Below are 18960 nucleotides of genomic sequence, written 5' to 3' on the forward strand. Positions count from 1 at the left end.
TTCACACCATGGCAAACTGTTTTAGAAACAAGACATACCAATACACCTAAGTCTTTATTTATTTGGCTCTAGGAAGAATTTGCATGAAAATGAGCCTATATGGCAAGTACAGAATGTACTGTAACAGCACCAGAGAGGTACATCCTCTCTGCTCTACAGAGCCTCAATGTTTAACATATACATGTGACGTTAGTAATAAAACCAGATAGTCCAGGAAGAAAGGAGCCCTTTAGGAAAAACTCAGTTTAGAGTGACTTTTCAAAATTGACCATTCCTCTTCATATACTTAAATTCAAATAACAGATACATTCACAGGCCCAAATATTGGCATAGAATAAAATCATGTTCATTTATTTTTCTGCATCTTAGAATTTTAGAAAGCATAAAATTAAATACGTTGAATGTAATAAATTCATCCATACAAGTGCAAGTCTCCAGCTATAATGCATTTTATGGCAGATTTATCATTTAAAAAATGTACCAGTAAATCAAAAAAGAGGGAGTATGTCCATTTAACTTTTATTGAAGTGTATGTAGGAGGTCTTCAGAAATCATATATGAGCATGAAGATATGGCCAAACATAAAATCTATCAAATTCAGTGAAAAGTTGCTGACTTTAAATAGTAGTTGTAAGAATGACCAATATATATTCTTTGTTAACAACCCTTCACTCTACAGTAAAAAAAAAAAAAAAAAAAAATTCAGTAAACATTCTTTCCTAAGGTAGTTTCCCTTATATAATCAGTGATTTATCCATTTCTTTGTATACACAAATTTGTTGAACATACCAATCAGTGGTTCTCACAAGTGAAAAATAAAAGCACAAAAAAGTTTACACTCTTGTACAGGTAAATAAAAGATCACCTTGAATTAAACTGGATCTCCTTAAGGGTGTAGTATAATTTCAGTTTCATTACCTATTACATAATTAGTTTCTTACATACAAATATTGACATATTTGGCTTGTGCTTCAAAGCCTCTGCGTCTATGAAGTCCATATCAATGCAGCTCACAATTTGAAGTCACTGGGGAGTTCTTTACTGCTGCTGGGTTTGACCTGATCATGCATTAGAGTCTCCTCAGCACCCGCTGTGGCACTGCACATCTCCGAGGCATCATCGGCATCAGGGTCCAAGTCTTCAGGACAGGGAAGTTTCAGCAGCTCTTCTCGGAGCTGAGCAGTGTGACGCTACGCAGGGGAGAATGAGTGATGTTAGAACTGTAAACCCTGGGATACCAGCACAACGTCACTGGAGGGAAGAATTGAGTTCAAAACAAAACCCAAAGCATTAGGTCTACAAAAATCTATTAAGACCTTCCTTAAGCTAGCTGCTCTAACAGGCAGTGAACAAAGTTGGCACAAATCTCTAACCTCAAAGTAACTGATGCTGCTGGTAAGCCCTGAGTACTGAGTAGCACGCCCACAGACCCTACCAATGCCCCAACACCTGTAACAAAAACAGCATTACTAATGACTTAAGAGGACACCCGTCATTTGCCATATATAGTTTTAAATTAAAGAGAATAACATCTTAACTTGTAATACATGCTGCCTCTGACTAAAATTTTTGAGAGACAGTCCATAAATTAAAATAAAACCACCGCTATTTTAGTGAATAAAAACTAGGCCCTATGTAAAACGTTTGAAATCTTTCATACTCATTGCCTCATGTAATGCTTGGCTTACACCTTATAAATAATTTAATCATAAGAAGTTTTTAAAATGTAAGCAAATGAAAAAGAAGATCTAGAGAGAGTACATAACTTTGTATTACCCCATACTGCCATTTAGGGAAGGATATAGAGATGTTAACAGAGAGTGGCTGATTGTTTACAAACATTAAGTTTTAGTTTATAAATTTCTAGTGGGAGAGAAATGACCTCAAATCTCACACCAAGGGCTTAGGAAATTAGTTGTGTCAATAGCTGACTTTGAAAATTAACCAACATTTATAGAACAAGGAACTGTGCTCAACAGTAACAATGTAAAAGCAATGTGCAAAATAAGGAGGACACAGCTGGATAAAAAGAGCTGACTGTACTAGGCCATTTTATCTAAGGGACTTGAGCATCTGTGGATTTTGGTATTTGCAGGGGATCCTGGAACCAATCCCCTGTGGATATGGAGGACCAACTATATGATCTCTGATTTTACAGAGCCTAAACTTTGGTTAGAAGTAGAAGACATATAGGCAAGGTAAGACAACTACACATTTGCAGCCATTTTTAAGGTTTCAAAGTATATTTACATACTGGTAACTCGAAATTTTTCTAGCCCCAATTTCCCTTCCACCATGGACAACAGAAGAAAACACTAACTAGGGAAGAAGAAGAAAAAAAAAAGGACAATTATGAAGGCCCAGTTGAGGTGGGAATACTATGCCTTTATTGTGAAATTAAACTGAAGAGCTGCATACTTTTCTCAAGTAGCACTCAGCAGCAAAAGTATACCTGAGATGACATAAATTTGGACTGATTCAGGATAGAGATTTCCAAATCAGGGCATTACAGAAACAAAGAATAAGAATTTGAGATAAAAACAAGACACTGACTGAAATAACAAAGCAAAGGAAGCCTGGACTTTAGCCACCGAGGTTTTGTGTAAGGGAAAGATATATCTAAACAACTGAGCTATGGGAACTGAGGAGAATAATGGGGAGGAGAATCCCCATATGAAGGCGGCACTGATAGGACCTAGCACTGACCAGGTAGGTATACTAGATGAAGCGGGAGTTAAATAAAATCTGAAGATTTTTACACAGAGAAAAAGTTGTTTAAGATTAAGAAAATACAGAAGGTTATAAAATTTGATTGAAGGAAAGATAAGTTCTCTCTTTTAGATCTTCAATGAAGAGTGATGACAGGGCATCCAAGTAAAAATGCCAGTAATATGACTTTGAGAAAGCTAAGAACAGACAACAGTTTTGTAAAGTCACTTTTAAAGAGAAAATGGCCAATGTCAGGGGTATAGATACAATGATACAGAAAGAGAATAAAATAGTCCTAAGGGCCAAATAGTAAGGCTTCAGGTACACAATCATCCAGGAGAAGGGGAAAGAAAAAACAAGCTGAAAGAATTAAGAGTGTGAGAAGAGGAGCCAAGATAGCCCACAGATGAAAAGTACAGAGAAAAAAAGAACATTAGACCAGTGTTAGGACTGTTTTTATCAAGTAGGCAACAGTGTTACAAGAGATTATACTGAAACCATCTAATTTAAAAGTCAAGGCGAGTTTCCATGAAGTGAAATTTAAGCTGAAAACTAAATGGAAGTGAGCCAGTAGAGCAGGCAAAAGTAAGCATCTGTAAAGGCCTGGAGGGGAGAGAGATGCACGGAGGGGAGAGAGGTGCATAGAGAGCAGAGCCAGGGTCACTTTGAGAACTGGCTAGCGGGTCACTTCTGTAGAATGGAAATTCAACTGCAAAACGCTGATTGGTGAGAGGGTTATTTAAAAATGGAGGCAAAAGTGTTAACAGCTCTAGTTTTTGTAGTAAAAGGAGAGAATCATTTTTATAATAACAGGGGCAAAATAAAACTAGCTTAAGGGGATGCAAATGTTAAGGAGAAAAAAAAATTTCTTTTTAAAGGTTTTTATAATGGAAAATCTCAAACATATACAGAAGTAAGCAGAATATAAAATGAACTCCCATGAATCTATCACCGAGCTTCAATATTTATCAACTCAGAGCTAGTCTTCTTTCATCTATAATACCACCACTTTTCTCATTTTGTTTTGAAGCAAACCCCAGATATTGTATGGTTTTACATTCATAAATATTTCTGTATGTAACCTGAAAAATAGGGACATTAAAAAAATTCACCAATAAAAAAACCCTAATAAATCCTTATCATTATCATCTAATCATTTTAAGTGAAGATACTTTTAAAGTTAGAAGAAAAGGAGCCAGTAGAGACGACCATAATCAGTGGAGGATAAAAGGAACAGAGGTGAGTAAAGACAGGTATCTCCCAAGGCAGGGAAAAAAGGGTGGCCTTTGAAGGTATGATTCCCACATAAAAAAAAAAAAAAAAAAAAAAATCTCCAAAACCATCATGTACTACATTTCCATTCTGTGAACGCCCTAGTTGAAAACAACAGCTCACCGCCCCCAAAACACGATTGTATCACAGATGCTTCCACACCAATCAGCTGTTGGAGGCTCTGCAGCTACCATCTCCCTCATTACTCCAAGTAATAAAATTCTGGAAGGTAAGAGGCTCAGGGAAAAGCTAATGCAAACTGTCATGGAGAACATTTTGTTGCCATCATCGTCAAACAACTCTATGAAACTCTGTTGGCTCAGTCCCTATACTCATTTTTAATTTTAGGAACTGTCACTTCATTGTCAAAAGGAATGTATCTTTTCTATAGACTTCTGGGTAACCTCTGAACTTAATAAATTTAATGTTTCTTTCTAGCAGTCATCACGGTTCTGTCAGTGAATATACAACTCTTCTTTTAAAGCCACCGACAAGGCTCCTGTTAGGGAGGGTTACTCACCTTGAGAGCTGCTGCATGGTGAGACATGGTCCTGCCTACCCGCTTATCACTGCTGTGCTGCTGGATGTCTGCAATCCACTCCTCACACTGGGCCATGATCTCAGCTCTTTTCAAGTAAAAATGTTTATGTATAACCTTAAGAATAAACCAAGCAAGAGAACAACATGTGATCGGGTCAGAATTTAAAAGACAAAGTATGTGGCATTACAAAAACATGAAATTTAAAAGACATGGCATTTTTTTTCTCTCCACAAAACTCAATGTGGTGAACACTCTACATTATTAACAGGGAAGAATCAGGATTATGACATCAGATGACTTGTGTTGAAATACCCAGTTCTATAAGCAGAAAATAATGCCCAATCCCACTCCGACATTTCAGTAGTTAATCCTATCCAGAGAACATAAGACATCTATAAAACAATAGAGTCAGGAGGCAAATGTAAATAAATGAATAACCAGGAGAAAAAGTATTGACAACAGAAAAACTGTCAATTTCTATCTTTCAAAGAGAACTCAAAGAACATTTAGATAAGTAAAGAGATTCTCAATCACAGGCATTCACACAGATATCAGAACATAGCCCAAAATAGGCAATATTATTACTCTTTTAATTTTGTCTTCTGGTTAACTTATGAACAAGATTTTATTTTATGACGTTTAACTCCTTAAGATAAATGTGCTTTACATTTCAGATTTTTAAAATTCTTTCTTTGAAAAACTGAGTAAAATTTCTGTGTATGTAGTAGAAGTCTATTTTTGACAAATTTAAGCTACAAAATAGATCATTTTGGAATTATTATTCTGTATTCTGGGTGAGCTACTTACTACGTTGCCCAAAGAGCTTGTCTCCTCTAAAGAAAAGGCAATAATACCTACAAGGGAAAAATTAGGAAAAACTGGGAATGGACGTAAAACACCACCAATAAGTTATTGAGTTTGATGCATACAGGGATACAAAAATGAGTACGAAACCACCTGATATGAAGAACCATGATAACCACAGAATAAGATGGGAGATGAGTGCACAAGAAAAAGATACGTTTTGAAAAATACAAAACAACAATAAAAAACAAATCCCATGAAATTAAAAAAGTAGCAGGCCACAACTGATTGGGAAAATTAGAAAAGCATTCATGGACAAGGGGTACCCCTTTAATGTGAGCTACGTTCTAAAAGATGAGAAAGAATTATTGTTTCAAATTATACGTATTTCCTTTTTGTGAAAGTCATGTCCCCACTCTGAGTACCCTGTGTTAGCAGTTTATTCTTCCAGAAAACAAAACAAAACTTTAAGCATGAACCAGCAAATTACACTGACTGTGTATACTTACAAATTTCTTTCAATACATTTAAAAACTGACGTTTAACATATACAGAAAAGTGCCCAAATCATGTGTATAACTGAATGCATTTTCCCACAGTGAACACAAGAAAACAACCTCTACTTAGATAAGAAACAGAACATTACCAAGCATGCCGGAAGATCCCCTTGTGCTACTTCTTACCATTAACCCTCATCCAAAAGTATACACTATACTAACTTCTTTAAGTATGAGTTTAACTCAGTTTTGAACTTTTTATAAATAGAACCATATAGAAAGTACTCTTGTGCCTGGCTTCTTATGCTCTTTATTGTGTTTATGATATTTGTCCATCTTAATGTGTGAAGGAGTTCACTCATTTACACTGCTGTATTCCACTTTATGAAAATTCCATAATTTCTCTATTCATTCTGCTGATCAGACTGTTTCCAATTTTTGGCAATGTTATGAACATTCTCTACACCCAATATGTACACAACTGCTATTGAGCATATACCAAGGAATGGAATTGCTAGTCATAAAGCATATATTAAGCTTATTACCTGAAAGTATTGATGTGTTAGAAAGTATTGATATATCAGAGCTCCAGTTGTTCCACAACCTAACATTTGGTATCAAAAGCCTTTGAACTCTTAGAGATGCTGCAGGATAGTAGACAGGAGCCAGACAATGTAGAGTTTTGAAGGCTCTAGTAAGGACTCTGTGTTTTCATCTTCATTTAATGGGAAGTCAATGGAGTGAGATGATCTGATTATGCGTGGAGAACCATTGTAGAAGGACAAAGTGGAAGCAGCAAAATCAGAAAACTACTTCAACAATTCAAGCAATAGGTAATGGTAGCTTGATTTTTTTTGTTTGTTTGGTTTTTAAAAAATATTTATTTATTTGGTTGCACCAGGTCTTTTTTTTTTTTTTTAATAAATTTATTTATTTATTTTTGGCTGCGTTGGGTCTTCGTTGCTGTGCACAGGCTTTCTCTAGTTGTGGGGAGCAGGGGCTCCTCTTCGTTGCGGTACATGGGCTTCTCATTGCAGTGGCTCCTCTTGTTGCGGAGCATGGGCTCTAGATGCGTGGGCTTCAGTAGTCGTGGCATGCGGGCTCAGTAGTTGTGGCGCGCGGGCTCTAGAGCGCAGGCTCAGTAGTTGTGGCACACAGGCTTAGCTGCTCCACGACATGTGGGATCTTCCTGGACCAGGGATTGAACCCATGTCCCCTGTGTTGGCAGGCAGATTCTTAACCCATGTGCCATCAGGGAAGTCCCTGCGCTGGGTCTTAGTTGCGGCAGGTGGGCTCCTTAGTTGTGGCTTGCTGGCTCCTTAGTTGTAGCATGCATGTGGGATCTAGTTCTGTGATCAGGGATCAAACCTGGGCCCCCCGCATTGGCAGCGCAGAGTCTTAATCACTGCACCACCAGGGAAGTCCCAGTAATGGGAGCTTGAAATAGGCTGGCCAGGGTGAAGATTTAATTAGTTAATTAATTAATTGTAGTACAGTTGATTTACAGTGTTGTGTCCGTTTCTGGATACAGCAAAGTAATTCAGTTATACATATACATACATATTCTTTTCCATTATGATTTATTACAGAACATTGAATATAGTTCCCTGTACTATATGGTAGAACCTTGTTGTTTATCTGTTTTATATACAGTAGTTTGCTAATTCCAAACTTCTACTTTATCCCTCCCCAACCCCCTTTCCCCTTTGGTAACCATAAGTTTGCTTTCTGTGTCTGGCAAGTCTGTTTTGTAAATAACTTCATTTTAGATTTAAGTTCAATTAGATTCCACATATAAGTGATATCATATGGTATTTGTCTTTCTCTGTCTGACTTACTTCACTTAGTATGATAATCTCTAGGTCCATCCTTGTTGCTGCAAATGGCATTATTTCATTTTTTTTAATGGATGAGTAGTATTCCATTGCATATATACCACGCCTTTATCCATTCCTCTATCAATGGACATTCAGGTTGAACTTCCATGTCTTGGCTATTGTAAATAGTGTGGCTGTGAACATCAGGGTGCATGTATCATTTTATTAAAATTAATTAATTATTTATTTTTTGGCTGCGTTGGGTCTTCGTTGCTGTGTGCGGGGCTTTCTCTAGTTGTGGCAAGCGGGCGCTACTCTTCGTTGCGGTGCACGGGCTTCTCATTGTGGTGGCTTTTCTTGTTGCAGAGCATGGGCTCTAGGCTTGCGGGCTCTAGAGTGCAGGCTCAGTAGTTGTGGCGCACGGGCTTCGTTGCTCCACGGCATGTGGGAACTTCCCGGACCAGGGCTTGAACCCATGTCCACTGTATTGGCAGACGGATTCTTAACCACTGTGCCACCAGGGAAGCCCTGCATATAGCTTTTTGAATTAGAGTCTTCTCTGGATATATAGGAGTGGGACTGCTGGATCATATGGCAACTCTATTTTTAGTTTTTTAAGGAACCTCCACACTGTTTTCCATAGTGGGTGTACCAATTTACATTCCCACCAACAGTGTAGGAGGGTTCCCTTTTCTCCACACGCTCTCCAGCACTTGTTATTTGTAGATTTTAAAAAAATTTTACTTTATTTATTTATCTTTGGCTGTGCTGGGTCTTCGTTGCTGCGTGCGGGCTTTCTCTAGTTGCGGCGAGTGGGGGCTACTCTTCGTTGCGGTGCGTGGACTTCTCATTGCACTGGCTTCTCTCATTGTGAAGCATGGGCTCTAGGCGCGTGGGCTTCAGTAGTCGTGGCACACAGGCTCAGTAGTTGTGGCTTGTGGGCTCTAGGGTGCAGGCTCAGTAGTTGTGGCATACGAGCTTAGCTGCTCCGTGGCATGTGGGATCTTCCTGGACCAGGGATCGAACCCGTGTCCCCTGAATTGGCAGGCGGATTCTCAACCACTGCACCACCGGGGAAGCCCTGTAGATTTTTTGATGATGGCCACTCTGACTAGTGTGAGGTGGTACCTCACTGTAGTTTTTCTTTTTTTTAAATTAATTAATTAATTTATTTATTTATTTTTGGATGCGTTGGGTCTTTGTTGCTGCGTGCGGGCTTTCTCTAGTTGTGGCGAGCGGGGGCTACTCTTCATTGTGGTGCACAGGCTTCTCATTGCGGTGGCTTCTCTTGTTGCAGACCACAGGCTCTAGGTGCGCAGGCTTCAATAGTCATGGCACGCGAGCTCAGTAGTTGCGGCACACGGACTCTAGAGCGCAGGCTCGGTAGTTGTGGCCCACGGGCTTAGTTCCTCCGCGGCATGTGAGATCTTCCCGGACCAGGGCTTGAACCTGTGTTCCCTGCATTGGCAGGCAGATTCTTAACCACTGCTCCACCAGGGAAGCCCCCCTCGCTGTAGTTGTGATTTGCACGTCTCTAATAATTAGCAATGCTAAGCATCTTTTCATATGCTTATTGGCCATCTCTATGTCTTCTTTGGAGAAATGTCTCTTTAGGTCTTCTGCCCATTTTTTTGACTGGGTTGTTTTTTTGTTACTGAGCTGTAGGAGCTGTTTGTATATTTTGGAAATTAAGCCCTTTTTGGTCACAGTGAAAATATATTTTTCATCAAATTTTGATTATGCTTTGAATGGTGGAGCGAAATTTGTCAACAGATTGAATGTGGTATGTGAGTAAAAGAATGAAGCCACACGTGGTTAGGGTTTTGGGTTTAGACCATGGTGCTTTTACTGAGAGAAGAAAGGAAGGAAGAATCAAGGGTGCAGTTTTGCAGTGTTAAGTTTGAGGTGATTATTATACATTCTAGTAGACTTGCCAAGTAGTTTACATATCTGGATACGTTATTTGAGTCTCAAGGGCACTAAGAAATTAATTTATGATACAAACAGGAGGAATATAAGTTTATCAAGGGCAGGAACTGACTTTCACTTTTCCCTGAGTTCAGAGTACCTTAGTGCAGTACCTAGTAACAGCTGATATTCCACACGGCTGCCAAATGAATTACTTAATGTAAGTAGCCCAAACTTGAAAAGGGACAGAACATTATGCTTAAGAGTACAAAGAAATGCATGTTTGTATTTCCTGTAATATTAGGAAAAGTAATTACCCACAGCCTTGAATACCAGCCTTTGCAAAAGTAAAATACCCAACTATGTCATTCAAAGTGCAAAGTCATTTAGTAATAACAAAAGGAAGAAACGCTTTTACATTCCTTCAGAGTATATTCATCAATACTACTTAATGAGGAGAGTTTCGCGTATAGTGCTACATATAGTTCACACATAATATTTGCTTAACTGTATTAAAGATCAATTTTCTATCAGGTAAATACGCCAATTCTTCCTCTAAAGTGTTGTGTTTCTAGATGTGATGAAGTAATCTGATGTGATAAGTAAAAAATACAACCATATTTTAGGCAGACTAAGGAGAGATAACTAAGTACAGGAAAAGGGCCACACTTCAGGATGTGGTAAAAATGAAAGCACGTGACAGTATCAAGACTGGTTTCAGAAACTAAGTTCAACTTTTCCTAAAGAAAAGAAAATGTCTTTTTCTTCAATTTCACACACAGATATTAGTATAAGGGCAAAGTTTCTATTTGCAAGACAATTAGAAAGTATCTTAATCTCTAATAAAAAAGAATATTTTTATGAAGAATATTTTAGTAACATATTCTAGCATATACTAACATAATAACTAGCACAGTATGCTAGTAGAACAGTAGCCATGAAAAATAAAGAATTAATAAAACTGTCCAAAAATATAGTCAGATGCCTTTTAGGAAGTAAATGGTTTAAAAAATTCATCTGTACTATATTATTACTGATTTTTCATGACTAAAAACAAGAGTAAACTTTAGTATACCACAGATATAAAGGGAAGTATAATACCTAAACTATATTCTATTATGTCTTTAATAAAGTATTTCATTAATTTTATTAAACATACCTCTTTAAAACATGGTGAAGGGTTTCTGATTTGTTCTAGCATTGCCCACTTAACCGTTGCTTGTCGAATGTTTCCATCATATTCTCGAGAACTCTGTGTGCCACTGGGAGTGCCTCTAGACCGTTCATATCCTGGTTCATTAAAATAAGGCTCAGCTACTAATATAAGGGACTGAACAGACACCAACACCTGAGGACCAAAGAAATAAAGAATAGTTATGATAGGACATTTTTACTACCAGTAAACTAATACCTTGCTTTATCAACTAGGAGTGCCTTTTAATATGTGCTTCCACATAACTTTATCACCATAAAATTGATGTTAATAATTGACACTGAAATACTTTATTATTAGAGCAAAATTAAAATAGGTACAGTAGAATCTTATATAATATTTATATATATGTTTTATATTCTTGAATCCTTGAAAAAGAAAAATAGGTACGAAGATCCTATTTCCTGAAACTACTAAAAAAAACACTTGCTTATAAACATCCCATACCAATTTAGACATCATTTTGCTCGAACTGTCCTTACTCTTAAAGGGCATAAAGCTAACAATGTACTCCTAACAATACTCACTTGTAAGAAAAACTACACATGACGCAGTCTTTACTTTCATTCCAAGGAAAATTTACTTTCACGGTATCACAAAAATATTACCAGAAGCTTTCGATGGCAAGATGACATGGCTCTGAGACCAGCTCTGACCCCCTACTTACATACCAGAAGGTTTGTTTCTCTAGATATAACCAATATTGAGAGTTCACTCTTAGTATAGTACTGATTGCTAATATACTTACATAACTGGCTAATATGACATCTTTGGAGGCAGGAAAATATTAGCTATAATTTTCCCACTTCATAAATGAAAAACAATTAGCAGCAGTTGCATTTTCTTTAGGGAAGATGATTAAACAACATCAAGGATATGCACCTTAGAAGTCAAGGAATATATTTTCTTAAAAAATGGAAAACTTGAACCTGAAATATATGACCTATGAATACACAAAGTTAAATATGACCTGAAGTAACCATGTTACTGAGGCCAAGGTCAGCTATGGAAAAAAAAATTAACCTGTATAATTCCGAGGCAAAGATCTCATAATTTTTAAACTTACTGAAACTAAATATATCACTAAAGGAAAGTGATTTCCCTTGGCTATATACTTTCCCCCAACTCAAATCTGACACTTCTGAAATAATCTTCCAGGGCATATTTATTAGTTACTTTCCTTTTCCCTTTTAAATAATCTTCCTCTTATATGAGTAGGGTATATTCCCATTATCTACAAAGGCAGAGAAAGAAATTTTGTAACATAGGATTCAGTTACTTACTTAACCTCAACTCCTTTGAGACAAAATATAGTTTTATAAATCTCAAGCAGCTGGAGATTCAAACAATTTACAAACTACTTCAGATTCATAACACATCTGGTTTTTTAAAAGAGCTAAACTATATACAGGAAATGAAAAATAGATGTTTTGTATACAGAACAAAGAAAACTATATTTGAGAAATAAATTTGAGTTTAATATTGTCTGCTAAAAAAATTGAACTATAACATCTGCATTTGATAACAAATAAATTAGCAGAGATCGATATTTCTTGGAATTAAATTCAAAGAATAATTTATAACATGTGCTCTTTTCTCACTGGGTGACATTATTATTTACTTTTTATGGGCATCTTCTATTTACTTTTTAAACATGTACCTTTTAGGAAATATATAAGTGCCACTTTATTTTTCTTTGGTGAACTCAGCTATTTAGGAGTCAAAATATTCATTTTATGGAATTTCTGGAGCCTTGAATTATCTGACCTACTTACTCATTTTATTTCACAGCACACTTTATTGTAGCCCATAAAACACTCTCATGAAAAACCAGTAAATAAATCCTTGGGAAGAGGATTTCTCTTTTTTAAAAGGATTTGATTTTCAATATTCTAAATTAATAGGATTTATCTAACTCTGAGAAACACTATATTTTGAAGTCAGAGAGACCAAGGTAGGCAGAATAACTTTATCCCCTCAGAATCCATTTTTTGGTCATCTGTAAATAGAAATAATACCTATATAGGATGACTGTGAGAATTAAATAAGGGGTTGAGAGGTGTAAAACAATAGGGCTCATACGTCTAATTAATACACAATAGCTATTCTTTCGTGGAGTGAAAATGACAGCATACATCCAGAAGATAGCAAAATGCAAAACAAAATCACTTCTACTCTAAAAACAATAAATTTTAACTTATGTAATAGGGATATGCAAAAAAGCAGTCAGCATGAGTTCCATTTTGATCAACAAAACTTAATTAAAAGAGCTCCCTGGATCAAACCAAAAAACAAACCAAAAAAACCCAATATTTATCATAGCCACATCTGGCTAAAGTGTTTTCTTAGAATGAGTTGAAAATGAGTCGGTAATTAACAGAAAAATATCTATTACGTACCATAATATACTATATATAAGTTATACTTAATAATAAACAGAATATATTTGCATTCCATAGTGGAAGTTCACCGATTCTTAGTCAGTTCTTTGACATTTTCATAAAGTCAAGAGTCAAAAAAGCTTTTATTCATAGGCTGAATTTACAGTCCCTCTCCTCTTTAGCTTTATGTTAGCACCCACAAAACTGCAAGATGTTCTCATTATATTTTATTCAGAGGCTGACTAAATCAAGAACCATATAACAGCTTCCTTTCACTGTTCTGTGTCAAACAAAAATTTTAACCCTACCAGGGCATAACCAGTCAGCAATCTTGCCTCCTATGAATGCCTTTATTTTCAAATTATAACTTGTCAGAAGATTTAATTCTTTGACCTGGTCCGGTATGTTAAAAATTTTCATTATAGGTATTTCAAACACAGGAAAGTACAGAGTATACAATCCAAAATATTAATTTGCAACAAGAAACTATGTTATACAAACTAATAACTTGTTTAGGGTAATGGAAAGAAACAGTCTTAGTTAAAAATGCTTTTAGCCTTTCAAAATAGTAAGCATCCTCCTCTACGGAAAATTATGCTGCTATTGAGTAGAACTATAATCAGTGGCTGATTTCCAGAACTTTCCATCTTAAGAAAAATGGTAGTATTTATATATGATTATATTATAAATATATTTATAAATGGTTGATTATGTGACATTAAATATGTTTAACTCCTCTTGCACATGACATCTTTATTAACATCCAACTGGAACAAACTATTCATAACGCATTAATATGTATTTTAGGTAGATTACAGCAACATTAAAAACCAGTCACATATGGGAATTCCCTTTTGGCACAGTGATTAAGAATCCGTCTGCCAATGCAGGGGACACGGATGAGAGCCCTGGTTCAGGAAGATCCCACATGCCACGGAGCAACTAAGCCCGTGCGCCACAACTACTGAGCCTGCACTCTAGAGCCCACGAGCCACAACTACTGAGCCTGTGTGCCACGACTACTGAAGCCCGTGCACCTAGAGCCTGTGTTCCGCAACAAAAGAAGCCACCGCAATGAGAAGCCTGCACACTGCAACGAAGAGTAGCTCCCGCTCGCCACAACTAGTGAAAGCCTGTGCACAGCAACAAAGACCCCACGTAGCCAAGAATAAATAAAATTTAAAAAGTAAAGAAATTAAGTAATTTTTCCTAAGGCTCTGTAGTCTGCCTCTGAAGAACGAATCTAATAGACAACAAAGGGCAATGTGTTCCTAACTAGATGCATTTGTTTCTAGTATGATGTTTATAAAGCAGTATAACACACAAAAAACTACAGGCCAGTATTTCTTAGAAATATGGATACAAAAATCCTTAAGAAAAATACTAGCAAACTGGGACTTCCCTGGCGGTCCAGTGGTTAGGACTCGGCGCTTTCACTGCCTGGGCCAGGGTTCAATCCCTGGTTGGGGAACTAAGATCCTGCAAGCCGCTCAGCATGGCCTACATATATATATATATATATACACATATATATATACACACACACTAGCAAACAATCCAGCTACATACAAAAAGAATTACACACCATGACCAACTGAGCTTTATCCCAGGAAAGCAAAGTTGGTTTATATCAAAAAATTAATATATCATAATAATAGAATAAAAAATAAGAATAATACAATCATTTCAATAGATGCAGAAAAAGCATTTGACAAAATCCAACATCTGTTCATGTTAAAAATACTCAAGAAACTAGTAGAGGGGAATGTCCTCAACATGATGAAGGGAATTTATGAAAAATCCACAGCTATTATCACACTCAATGGGGGAAGACTGAAAGTTTTCCCCTAAGATCTGGACAAAACAAGGCGATTCACTCTTGCCACAGAAAAGATACAGCCTCTCTTGTTCTTGCTCAAGTCAATTTTGTCACAGATCTGGAAATCTATATTCAGTAAACTATCTAAAATGTAGAGAAAGTCATATAATAATGGTATTATTTGTAAAACTAAAATAATAAAAGTGAAATATTTAGTCAACAGTGGTTGAAATAGTTCAATTATACTATATGAACTCAAAAGATTATTACATAGCATTTACAAATTATAAAATTGTAAACAGGGAAGATGGATATGCTCTAATGTTAGGTGAACAAAGCAATATACAAATAATTATCTACTATGTTAATTATGACTATGCAAACTATGTATATGACAAAAAACCCTAAAGGGAAAATACAGAAAAGATCATACTTTATGTGTAGTAAGGTTTCAAAGTTGTAAAATTTAAACACTTCAGAATAAGTTTCTTTATTTCACAGGATTTTTGGTATATATTAGACATACAGATAATATAAAAGTTAAAAGCCAATCCAATTTTAAACTAAAAAACTTTGAAAACTGTAAATTTATTTTTAAAACTACATAAATCCAACAAAAATTTCAAAAATTGATTCCACTTCTCAGGTAAGTCTAATTTACTTCATGAAAAACAGGATATCTCTGAGTTTCCTTTCAGAGTAAAACTGATCATAAAAATAGTTTCTGTTGACAAGAGTAACATACATGTAGACAAATATTTTAAGGTTTTTGAACTAGAATTGACAATCATTTCTTTTTTAGTTTTTTAAATTGAAGTATAGTTGATTTACAAGGTTGTGTTAGTTTCTGGTGTACAGCAAAGCGAATACACATATTCTTTTCATATTCTTTTCCATTATAGGTTATTACAAGATACTGAATATAGATTCCTATGCTATACAGTAGGACCTTGTTGTTTATCTATTTTATATATAGTAGCCTATAGCTGCTAATCCCAAACTCCTAATTTATCCCTCCCCCTACACAGTCATTTCTCAAATGAAGAAGTATTATAGTTACTTGGGGGAACATTCTAGTAACTTCCTTAGTTACTTTGCATGAATCATATCATCTCTGTTTTTCTTGAGTCTCCATATTAGCACAAAGGAAAAACTTATATTACAGTACTATTTAATTCACGGGGCTGCTTCAAGGTCTTTTCAGAGAACCTAAAAAAGTCACATCCTAAAGAATGATTTTTCATATCTTTTACCTAATTCAATGTAAGAATGTAGGAAAAGAATCCTTTCAAGGTAGGTCAACTTTAACAGGCTTACCTGGGCATAATTTATGGTGGTCTTTCTTAAAATAAACGCTAAACTGCAAATGTGAGTTTAAACTATCATGCACCAACAGTGGTTTATTTCTGTTTCCTCAATGATCAAGCAACAAAGTTAATTCCTATTATTAATATGTCTGTCTCTTTGCTGGAATTCTGAACTATTAAGATAAAGCATCAGCAAAGAAAATTTGATGGGATACTATATAACATTTTATTTTATGTACTCAAATGGCTTGTGAAAATTAACTTAAAAAATTCAAGACTATGAAACATGTGTGCTAAGTGCTCTGCCAAATAAGAATGGCAAATCCCAAGTTTTATGAATTCCAGGACAGTACTTCTAAACCTCAGATGAGACCCATTATTTTTTTATTTTTATTTTAAAATTTATTTATTTTATTTTTGGCAGTGTTGGGTCTTCGTTGTTGCATGCGGGCTTTCTCTAGTTGCAGCAAGTTGGGGGCTATTCTTCATTGCGGTGGGAGGGCTTCTCATTGTGGTGGCTTGTCTTGTTGCAGAGCACGGGCTCTAGGAGCGCGGGCTCAGTAGTTGTGGCCCATGGGCTCTAGAGCACAGGCTCAGTAGTTGTGGCGTACAGGCTTAGTTGCTCCGCAGCACGTGGTATCTTCCCGGACCAGGGGTCGAACCCGTGTCACCTGCACTGGCAGGTGGATTCTTAACCACTGCGCCACCAGGGAAGCACTGAGTCCCATTATTAACTAGATTACAGAAGAACCGTATCATGTGTGAAGAGATATGTAACACTAGTAGTTATTAAATTCTACTCACCTGAGTTTGAGCCTTATAGTGACTGGGAGATGGAAGAGGCTAATCTGTCTTGCCTGATCTTGTTGCACCAGAGTGTACTTTAAGGCAAGTTAGGGATTTTTTAAAAGGGAATTTTGACAAAAAGAAAATTCTAATGTCCTAACTTAAGATTCTAAACTCAAAATGAGCTATAACTCCATTGTACTAACTGCTCAGCTATAAGCTATTTAGTATGTACTTCCTATCAATCTAGCTTTTTATTTTTTATGGTTTACTATGTTTATTCTTGGTCGCTAAAAAAAATGTTCTTAAACCAAGATGGTTCCTTATTTTCTAAGTGAAATTGTAAGAGAAATTTGTTTACTTGCAAAAAGCTTGAGGTCTGAGGATTCCACTTCTCTTCTGGTCTTCCATGCCATGTATTTAAGATGCTTAAACAAACCTGAGGAAGAAGGGAGAAAAGTATAAACAGGATTGAAAGGAGTGCTTTTTAAAAGTAATCTGCCTGAACTAGAAATAAAATTGAAATGTTATTATGTCAAAGTATCTCAGTTTTATGTACCCCCAGAAAACCCTAAGGGTTGGTCTGTTAAAACAAATTGGTATCTTCAAATGTGATCCAGATCTGTGTGGCATTACAATTTCTTCATAATGAAAAGTGAGTTAGCAGCTATTACACATTAATACAAATAACATATTTTTTAATGAAAAATAACTCTTTTCCAAACAACAAAAAAATTTTTGGTGAGGAAAAGTGGTATTGTTTTACATTTAAGAAAATCTCTTTCAAAATTCTGTAAATTTTGAAAATGGGTTATAGCTTAATAGAAGAGATCTTTTTTTTTTTTTTTTTTTTTTTCTGGTACGCAGGCCTCTCACTGTTGTGGCCTCTCGCGTTGCGGAGCACAGGCTCCGGACGCGCAGGCTCAGCGGCCATGGCTCACGGGCCCAGCCGCTCGGCGGCATGTGGGATCTTCCCAGACTGGGGCGTGAACCCGTGTCCCCTGCATCAGCAGGCAGACTCTCAACCACTGCGCCACCAGGGAAGCCCAGTAGAAGACATCTTGATTTCATACCTGCCTCTACATTCGATTTGTTGTTATATATTGCTTTGCTTGAAATGTATGAATAAAATCTGGCCTCACGCAAACATGAAGTGGAAAAGGGGAGGACCCTGCAGATTCCCTGAAGGGTCCTGAGGATCCCCAGAGTTCCTCAGAACAAATTTGAAGACGCATTAGTTATTTGTTCACTCAAAGAGCAAGAATGAACTCAAAGCATCTGCCAAACACAGGTCAACAGTCACTCCAGGAAAAAGAGAACCGGGGACATGTTATCTGTACTTGTAAACTAATAATTTCATGTAATGGGCAACAGATTTAGAAAATAAGTGGTCCTTAAAAAAGCAGAGAAGTCCATCTCCTTGCTATTCTTTTAATGCTCTGTGAAAACAATAATGCAAAATACATCAATTTGTTTAGTAGATAAATTCATTAATAATTTTAAAAGACTTGTATCTGAACAGTTTTGTGAATTATTGTTTGAAGCACTATCATACATACCATCCCACCTGGTTTTTAGAGCATCCCTGTGACTACCAATGGCAGGGATCTTCTCCCTAACTACAGATCTAGATCCCAAGGTTAAATGTTAGTCCCAATGTATAATAGAACAGACTATACAATTCAGGGTACTGGAATCTCAAACTCTAAACCTCTTCCCTATACCAGTAAGTCTTAAGGAAGTAATTTCTATTTTTTTAAAAATTAATTTATTTTTGGCTGCATTGGGTCTTCGTTGTTGCACGTGGGCTTTCTCTAGTTGCAGCGAGTGGGGGAGGGGCTACTCTTCGTTGTGGTGCGCAGGCTTCTCACTGCGGTGGCTTCTCTTGTTGCAGAGCACGGGCTCT

At 36.5% G+C, this 18960-nt stretch overlaps 1 protein-coding gene across 11 annotated transcripts in view; it reads right to left on the reverse strand.

Moving 5' to 3' along the window:
• Nucleotides 1-502: 502 nt before the first annotated feature.
• BIRC6 (baculoviral IAP repeat containing 6) overlaps nucleotides 503-18960 on the reverse strand; it is a 245498-nt gene continuing 227040 nt past the window's right edge. For all 11 annotated transcript variants that reach the window (XM_089922371.1, XM_089922372.1, XM_022574123.3 and 8 more), the window contains 4 exons: nucleotides 17416-17493; nucleotides 10708-10896; nucleotides 4502-4636; nucleotides 503-1190 (listed from right to left, as the gene is read on the reverse strand). In XM_089922371.1, coding sequence (XP_089778497.1) covers nucleotides 1011-1190; nucleotides 4502-4636; nucleotides 10708-10896; nucleotides 17416-17493 — 582 coding nt within the window. In that variant the 3' untranslated portion in view covers nucleotides 503-1010. The remainder of the gene's footprint in view (nucleotides 1191-4501; nucleotides 4637-10707; nucleotides 10897-17415; nucleotides 17494-18960) is intronic.

The sequence above is a fragment of the Delphinapterus leucas genome, chromosome 13, assembly GCF_059928025.1.
Source record: "Delphinapterus leucas isolate spDelLeu-1000000601 "Yukka" chromosome 13, BTC_Dleu_Yukka2, whole genome shotgun sequence".
Classification (NCBI taxonomy): Eukaryota; Metazoa; Chordata; class Mammalia; order Artiodactyla; family Monodontidae; genus Delphinapterus; species Delphinapterus leucas.